At 39.6% G+C, this 9,509-nt stretch overlaps 1 protein-coding gene across 15 annotated transcripts in view; it reads right to left on the bottom strand.

Moving 5' to 3' along the window:
* The window catches only part of LOC106874748 (intersectin-1), a 254,063-nt gene that overhangs the window by 31,626 nt on the left and 212,928 nt on the right, over window positions 1-9,509 (bottom strand). For all 15 annotated transcript variants that reach the window (XM_089365718.1, XM_089365722.1, XM_089365714.1 and 12 more), the window contains 5 exons: window positions 5,727-5,834; window positions 5,091-5,189; window positions 3,791-3,958; window positions 2,307-2,378; window positions 814-945 (listed from right to left, as the gene is read on the bottom strand). In XM_089365718.1, coding sequence (XP_089221844.1) covers window positions 814-945; window positions 2,307-2,378; window positions 3,791-3,958; window positions 5,091-5,189; window positions 5,727-5,834 — 579 coding nt within the window. The remainder of the gene's footprint in view (window positions 1-813; window positions 946-2,306; window positions 2,379-3,790; window positions 3,959-5,090; window positions 5,190-5,726; window positions 5,835-9,509) is intronic.

Raw genomic sequence — 9,509 nt, 5'->3', positions numbered from 1 at the left:
TTATCAAACTTTCAAACAGTCGAGCCTTTAGAAGTTAATTTCCTAACTCCAAGACTAAACAGTCACTTTAATCTTAAACAGAGGAAATTATTTACAAAAAGAACGGTAGGACTAGAAATAATTTATTTAATATAAAAAGGTCACGAAATGATGTACGGCAATTAATGAAAGCACTAAGTGAACTTTACCTGAACAATAACATAAAAAAATAGATGGTAAAAGCTAACATAACAACAAAGTTAACAGAAATACTAATTGAATAAAAGTGATTATATTGTTAAAAATAATTATATTTGACATAGGCACAAGGCCAGAGATTCAAAGGATGGAGGCAGTCAATTATATTTTCTCTGATATCTGAGCAGGAGGATAAAAGGGACAGACAAAGGATGGAGTCAGTCAATTATGTTTCAGCAACTCATATTCAGGAGAAAAAAAAATTAATGCATTAAAGCTTATGAGAGGCCCAACTTCACATTGAGGACCTAGGATGATTTTTTTTGAGACATTTCTTATATGCCATAAATTACGATAAATTTAAATAACTGCAAAATGTTTTGTCCAATACTCTACTAAATTTGCAAATCCTCGGCCACTGCCACCACCACCACCATCACTGCCTCAGTCAGGCAGTTCTTGTATTATTCCAAATAATGTAAATGAAATTATTCATGGTAGAAATGGTACTAAGAAGGGTAAAATTATCAACTGTCTGAATGGAAAAAAAATCATTATAAAATGTCAAAAATACAAGTTTAACAAAAAAAAAAAAAAAGAAATTCCTCAAATATTTAAGAAAGTAGCTTTCCTTACCATTTTGTACATACGAAACTGTGCTTTTGACTTGATGTTGAAGGTAAAGCTATTGCGACTGGATCCTTGCGGTTGTGCAAGTAGTAGGAAATCATTGAAGAGGAAACCAACCAGCTCCTTGTTGCTCTTAGCCTGAAAAAGCCACAGCGAGGTTTGTGTCAATGTATCATTACAAAAGCATTCATGTGTACACAGGCAAACATCTCTCTGTTTGTCTTTCTCTCATGCTCTCTCTCTCTATATATATAGTCTGTTTCTCACATTCACCTTGTGCTTTGACCTAACATCTCACCCTTCCTCTCTCCCATCCCAGATGAGCAAGCCATGCGTTCACCTCTTCAGCAAAACACTTGCTCCTTCCTACCTATCATACTCAGTTGAGCGGGGGGTTTATCTTGCAGGTAACTTGGTGGCTTCACCGGTGCTGGTGCCACAAAAACAAAAAAAGCACCTAGTACATTCTGTGACATGGTGGACACTAGGAGGAGCATCCAACCATAATAACCACACCAAAAGCAAACATTGGAACATGGGGCAGCCTTCAGGCTTGTCTGTTCATGTTCAACAGCCAACCTATGCCAGTATGGAAAAGGGTACATTAAATAATGATGTTGATGATATATATATATATATATATATATATATATATATATATATATATATGAATAATTGCAGCATGGAAGGTGTTTATAAGCCATTTAAGAAACACGCAAAAACTGTTAGAGTCACTTTAACATTTAAATTTAATTTGCCAAAATATTTTCGGTGCTTTGAGACCACGACCTCTTCACTGACAAAATTCTGTGCTGCATCTCTCTCTTTACTCTTTTACTTGTTTCAGTCATTTGACTGCGGCCACGCTGGAGCACCACCTTTTAGTCGAGCAAATCGACCCCAGAGCTTATTCTTTGTAAGCCTAGTACTTATTCTATCGGTCTCTCTTGCCGAACCACTAAGTTACAGGGACATAAACACACCAGCATCGGTTGTCAAGCGATGTTGGGGGGACAAACATAGACATACAAACATATACGTATATATATATATATATATATATATATATATATATATGTATATATATATATATATGACGGGCTTCTTTCAGTTTCTGTCTACCAAATCCACTCACAAGGCTTTGGTCAGCCCGAGGCTATAGTAAAAGACACAGTGGGACTAAACTCGGTACCATGTGGTTGGTAAGCAAGCTACTTACCACACAGCCACTCCATATATCATCATCGTCATCATCATCATTTAATGTCCGCCTTCCATGCTGGCATGTGTGGACAGTTTGACAGGAGTGGCCGGGCAAAAGACTGCACCATACTTCTGTGTCTGTTTTCATATGGTTTTTATGACTGGATGCCCTTCCTAATATCAACCACATACATACACACACACACATAAAATATGCATACACGGACATATGCACATACACACACACACACACATTTACAAAGCTAAGTCAGAGAAGTTAACATCAGAGTGCTTACCTTGTATAAAGTACCAGAGTGTAAGAATTTTCTTGGTCCCAGACAATTGGTGACAGAATTAAAAGTTAATTTCTGCAAAAGAAAAGAAACATTGGAAGTTATAAAGACGAGAATCCAACTTATTAAAAGTTGATATTGAGGAACAAGTGAGGAACAATAATATAAACATGTGTGTGTGTGTGTGTGTGTGAGAGAGAGAAAGAGAGAGTGCGTTTGTGTGTAGATTTGTCTAATTTTCTCTTTTTCTCCTCTCTCTCTTATCCTACATAGACACACATATATACATGCATGTGTGTAAGTAAGTGTATATGTGCATGTGCGCATATATATATATATAGGAAGGAAGGAAGGAAGGAAGGAAGGAAAAGAAAGAAAGAAAGAAAAGAAGGAAGGAAAGGAATGAAAGAAAGGAAGCATGCAAAGGAAGAAAAAGAAAGAAAAAAGAACGGAAAGGAAGAAAAGAAAGGAAGCAAGCAAAGAAAGAAAGAAAGAAAGAAAGAAAGAAAGAAAGAAAAAAGAAAGAAAGAAAGAAGATAGAAATAAAGAAAGGAAGGAAGAAAGAAAGAAAGGAAGAAAGAAAGAAAGAAATAAAGAAGAAAGAAAAAAAGAAAGGAAGAAAGAAAAAAGAAAGAAAGAAAGAAAGAAAGAAAGAAAGGAAAGAGAGAGAGAGATAATACTACTGCAGGTGGGTCTAAGAACTGGCCAGCAATATAAACAGGTTTAATGTTTTTAAGACTATAAATAATGCTTCAAGTACTCTTCAGTGAAATTTGCATTGGACGAAGAATATCTTCAACAAGGAAATGGATAAAGTATCAAAAGAAAAAAACAAAATAATGATAGAAAAAACAGAGTATCAAATAAGTTTGCTAAATAACTGATAAGATTAGATAAAGAAGCTAATAAGATAAAGCATACAAGATATCGTTCCTGTCTCGTAGATATTATGAATTATATCATCATCATCGTTTAACGTCCGCTTTCCATGCTAGCATGGGTTGGACGATTTGACTGAGGACTGGTGAAACCAGATGGTTGCACCAGGCTCCAATCTGATCTGGCAGAGTTTCTACAGCTGGATGCCCTTCCTAATGTCAACCACTCAGAGAGTGTAGTGGGTGCTTTTACGTGCCACCAGTCCTTTTGGATGATGATAATAATAATAATAATTGTCTCTAACATAAGCACAAGGCAAGCAATTTTTGATAGCAGGGTTAATTAATTTTATTGACCCCAATACTCGACTGGTACTTTATCAACTCTGGAAGGATAAGATGCAAAATTGACTTTGGTGGGATTTGAACTGACATCATAAAGAGTCAAAACAAACATTGAACTCAGAACATTAGGGTGAGCTTATTGCTGAGCCACATAGACCACTGCATGAACTTACACCGTTTCAAACTGGATTCCCTTCCTCCCATGTTAAGTGACTTACTGTAAAATTAAAAGAAAAAAGACTGAAATGAGGTGAAAGTACGTACTTCATCCAGACCTTCACAGAGTACATTCTGCTGGATCCATTCTAGATCGTTGGAGTTTTCCTTCTCTCGCACTCCTTCATTCACTTGGCTACATAGTTCTTCAGCTTTTGCTAAGGCATCGACCAGATGCAAATGGTCAGGGTGATCTTCTGGGGTGTGTTTCAAAATCTAATCAAAACAATAAAAAAACATTAGACATGATTAGACAATGTATAATCTCTAGTATCATCATGAAATGTCCATATTTCATGCTAACATAGATTGAACACTTTGACAGGATTCAATGCGTCCAAGGACCACATTGTGCTCCAGTATATGCTTTGGCGTGGTTTCTACAGCTGGTCACACTTTTTAACACCAGCCACTTTATAGCACGGACTGGGTGCTTTTTCTATGCCACCTGCACTATTGATGTCACCATGCAGCTTGCAGGACTACAAACCCTGGGCAAGGTAAGCAAGTCAGCTCCATGCTTCTATGAGAAGCTGGGGGAGCAGAGCAGGTTCTTGTAGAGGGATCAATATGGCTACTCAGATTTAGTAGGGGAAAGTGGAGAGAGAGAAAGAGAAAACGATCAGTAGGAACTGCAAGAGATAGAAAAAGGAGGACACCCCAAAACTGAGCAAGATGTCAAGATGGTGTGAGGGTGGTTGCTATGGCATTGAGGTAGATCTGGCCACCCCTGTTAATTGGGGACAAAACCCGGATTTAAAACACTGGATGATGATGATGATGATGATGAGGTGCTAGGGGGCCCCACAAAGCGCAAGGTGAGTAGTGGGTGGGTTTGGCTTGCAAGATTGTACAGGAAGGAGAATGAAGGTATGAGGAGGCAATCTACCAAAACGGGTGAGGCTGAGGGGTGGATAAACAAAGGACCATGAGTTAGGGAAGCTATGATACAGGGTTCTTTTAACACAGACACAGGACATTAAATGTTTTGAGGGAAGGAAGAATCTAGCAGATTCTTTTATTTTTTACTTGCTTCAATCATTGGACTGCCCTGCTGGGGCACCACCTTAACAGGTATAGTTGTGTGGATATGGAGTTTAGTTCAAAACTGCATTGTTCCCTCTAAAAAAGCACCAATCCAAACTCAGGGTTAGTACCGTTCTTTATCATCCCCTAAAAATACAAGCAGCCCCAGTACTTATTTTAAAAGTTTGGTGCAGTAAAAGTGATGTGCATTATCTCTTCTTCCTGAATTAAACCATGCAAAAAAAAAAAAAAAAAGAAGACACATTCCAGCCTTGACCTGACAGGTAAATAAACTGGCTGCCTCGTTAAGATGATGACTTACCTTTTTAAGGAGAAGGGGATACCGAGTTATTCGCTGCATGGGTTTCAGAAGGAAACTACTTAATGGCATTCCTTGACATCGAGGATCTGTGACACATTGCTGTTAACAACAAAAACACAAAGAGAAACAAAACAGTTAATAGATGTAGTGAGAAGCAGGAATCAATGAATACTTAATATTTATTGAATGCTGCAACTGCTTATGCACATAAAACCTTAACAGTGGTGTGGCAAATGTGTGTGTGTGTATGGGTGCATTTTAGAAAGACAAAATGAAGAAGCAAAACATGTAGTATCACTTTAGAGTGTGTAATTCATAATTCAAACATAATTGAGGAGTAGTGAGAGTAAGTAAAGGATTAAGAAATAATGCATAAAGTTCTTCCATGAAAACCTATCTGACCATTAGGAAATGTTACCTTCCTTGGAAACAGGTAAGGGTTGGCAAGAGGAAGGCATCCAGTCATAGAAAATCTGTATCAGTAAACTGCATCCAAACAATACAAACATGGAAAAGAGAACATTAAAACGGCAACGATGATGACGGTGATGATGATGATGATGATATTGATGATGATGAGTATGGTAATGATGATGGTGATGGTGATGATGAACTAACACAAATGTTGGTGCTTACTTTATGAACTTCAACAAATTCTGGAACATCTTCTGTTTTCCGTTGCAAAAGAGACCCTGCATTTAACTGGCAACTGCAGAATCTTATGTAAGGTGATAAATGAGGCAGCTGAAAAGAAAGCATGGTTATATTGTAGTAGGGGACACAATTTTAATTCATTTATATATATATATATATATATATATATATATATAGGTACATTCATATATATATATTTAATTCATTCATACACACACATGTTAGAAGTAAATAGACACCCCATAAAACATCGTTTTCTGTTTATTCTATCTTGTAAAGGTTTATATTTCTTATTAATTGACATTTTTATGTTTCAGGTTCTACATGTGGCTGTTTCATCATGCCATGTACAAAAGAAGCCTTGAAACTGACTGAATTTCAAAGAGGCCGTATTATGGGTCATTCTGAAGGTGGACATAACAAAATCGCAGAAAACCATGGGACCCCACTTTCTACAGTTAATAAAGTGACTGTGCAATTCCCCAGAGTGGGGAAGGAGTCCACATCACGTTGTCCAGATCAACCAGGGCCCTCTGACAGGACCCTTCTCTTTGTTATGAGAAGTGTGGAGGATAATCCTCGTTGCAAGGTCTCTGACATAGCAGAGCAAGTTGATGTCAGTCCCAGAACAGCTGTCAGGTTTCTCCATAAACTTGGTTACTATGGCAGAGCAGGAAGAAGGAAGCCACTTCTTCAACCAGCCAATATCAAGATTGGGCCAGTGAGATGGTGGAGAGGCCATGAGCATTTTGGGACACTGTCATATTCTCTAATAAGTTGAGTGTGGGTCTGGAGACTCTGTGACCAAGAATTTGATGTGAAAAGATTGCAACCAGCAATGAAATACAGCAGCTATTCTGTGATGGTCTGGGGAACAATTTGGAGCAATGGTTGATCAGAGCTGGTGGAATGTGAGGGTATGATAAACTCAAATAAATATGTGTCCATATTGCAGAAAAAATATGAGCAACAAGACGAAACAGTTTGAGCTGACGCTTCAAAATCACTCAAGTAACAGGACACATCCCAGTTTCTGAGTATAGGGATTGGTTGGATAAAAAAATCTGACCAATGGTAACCCATAATCTTGTGAAGTATCTTGGTACCAAAGGAGTTCAGGTGATCCTAGACAGTGTTAGTTGACCGCATGCCACATGGCCACAGTGGATAAGGAAATATCTCGTGGAAATGCAGACCGACTGGGACACAGCTCAGAAGGTCTATCAGGACAACACAAGAAAATACAAACAAATGATGGACGCAGCAGTGCCCTGCAATGACATATGCCCCCATACCTGACCTAACATACAAACACTGATGAGTATTTTTTGTTATGTGCCCTTTTAAAGCCTAGTCAGGCTCATGGGCCCAGTTTCCCGGTTTCTATGGCGTATGTGTTCCCCCCAGCTGGACGGAGCGCCAGTCCATCGCAGCATTACCCAAGAAACAGGAAGAAAGAGTGAGAGAAAGTTGGGGTGAAAGAGTACAACAGAGGTGGGCCCCCCCCCTGCCGGAGCCTCGTGGAGCTTTAGGTGTTTTCGCTCAATAAACACACACAACGCCCGGTCTGGGAATCGAAATCGCGATCCTCCGACCACGTGTTCGCTGCCCTACCCACTGGGCCATTGCGCCTCCGCACTGATGAGTATGGTTAACTGTAAAGTCCATAGCACAAAAGCTCTAGATACAAGGATAAAATCCTGTTTATGCACATGGAATTTTTATATATATATGTATGTACCTTCTTTCTAGAAATCTACAAAAAAAAAAAACTAAAAAGAAATATTCTTGATAAAAGCTGAAGAACAAAAGAAAAACTTTAGTCAAGATGAGAATGACATTGTTTTAAATAAGATGAAGACAGAACAGAGAGAAAGGAGAGGAATGGAAGGAGGAGGAGAAGGGCTCAGAGGAGACATTTCAATGTTTCTAAACCTGAGAGAGAGAGTGGTAGGAAGAGAAGTAACCGATCAGAGCACTAGACTAGGTTCTTGTTCTTCAAATTGTTTTGTGAAACTTTAATCATCTTAATGGATTATCTTGGTTGAACATATTACAACCGCTTCATTAAAACCGTCTTTGCCGCAATCTAATAATAATACACCAGAATTGGATTAGAATGGCAAATTATGATATGATGAGCAAGCGTCTTTGTCTGCTGCTGCTGCTGCTGTTGGTGTTGTCTAAGCTACAGGTCAATATATATCAAGAGCATTCCAGCTGTGGCCTTCCTGTCTTTGTAAGGAGGATGTTAGTTGGCACTCCGTCGCTTACGGCGACGAGGGTTCCAGTTGATCCGATCAACGGAACAGCCTGCTCGTGAAATTAACGTGCAAGTGGCTGAGTACTCCACAGACACGTGTACCCCTTAACGTAGTTCTCGGGGATATTCAGCGTGACACAGAGTGTGACAAGGCTGGCCCTTTGAATTACAGGTACAACAGAAACAGGAAGAAAGAGTGAGAGAAAGTTGTGGTGGAAGAGTACAGCAGGGTTCGCCACCATCCCCTGCCGGAGCCTCGTGGAGCTTTAGGTGTTTTCGCTCAATAAATACTCACAACGCCCAGTCTGGGAATCGAAACTGCGATCCTACGACCGTGAGTCCGCTGCCCTAACCACTGGGCCATTGCACCTCCAAGGAGGATGTAGGAGCACATTATCTAATGCGTCGGCTGCTATTTCTAGCAATTTGAGCGACCACATGGATCCCCCAATGCTTCACAGTTAGTGTTTACTGCCATGTCAGCCTTGATTGAGCAAACCTTAAAATCAAGGGCATTCCAACCATGAACATCCCATCTATTTCACAATAGACAGGACTCACTACATTACTGAATGTGTCCTTCTTTTTAAAGCTAAGATGACAAGATGCGATTCGAGAGACATTTGGCTGCTTTTTCTAGCAGATTGTATAATTATGTTGTATAATCATTAGCTTGTTGTCGTCATTGTTGTTGTTGTTGTTGGTGGTAGTGGTGGTAGTGGTGGTAGTGGTGGTGGTGGTGGTGGTGGTAATACTATTATTGTCAGTGTTCTCATAGTTGTTACTGTTGTTGTTATTGTTAAGGATGTCATTGTTGCTGTTCGTGAGTTTGGTGTTGTTGTTGTTGTTGTTGTTGATGCGGTTGTGGATGCTATTAATCTTATTGTTGTTCTTCTTCTTATCAATGCTTATGATGACGGTGGTGTTGTCGACAGAAGCAGTCACCATAGAGCTGTTGTGGTATTTGGCCGTGTAGGTGGTGGTGGTGGCAGTTGCCATAGAAGTGGTGGTGGTAGTGGTGGTGATAGTGGATGTTCTAAAAATTTCATCTTTTTCACAATAATGCTCAGTGGTATTTTGTGATGGATGTAAAATAAACTCTGTTCTGTCTGGTACAATAAACTTGACATTTCACTGACAATAGCAGTGAGCATGCAGGTGAGGGATGAGGAGGAATAAGAGGAGGAGGAATAAGACAAGGAGGAATAAGAGGAGGAGGAGGAGGAACAAGAGGAGGAGGAGGAACAAGAGGAGGAGGAGGAACAAGAGGAGGAGGAGGAACAAGAGGAGGAGGAGGAACAAGAGGAGGAGGAGGAACAAGAGGAGGAGGAGGAACAAGAGGAGGAGGAGGAGGAGGAGGAGGAGGGATAGTGGTGCAAGGAGTGAGAGGGTGAGAGGTGAGTGAGAAAATAGAAGGAAGAATATTGGATAAATTTGGTTTTGTTTCTGGTAATTGTAAAACAGCAGGAAGAGAGACAAACAGACAGACAGAAACATAGCTA

Source organism: Octopus bimaculoides, chromosome 18 (assembly GCF_046866305.1).
Source record: "Octopus bimaculoides isolate indiv1 chromosome 18, ASM4686630v1, whole genome shotgun sequence".
NCBI lineage: Eukaryota > Metazoa > Mollusca > Cephalopoda > Octopoda > Octopodidae > Octopus > Octopus bimaculoides.
Note: the sequence above shows the minus strand (reverse complement) of the source record. Positions and strands in the feature narration are given on the sequence as shown.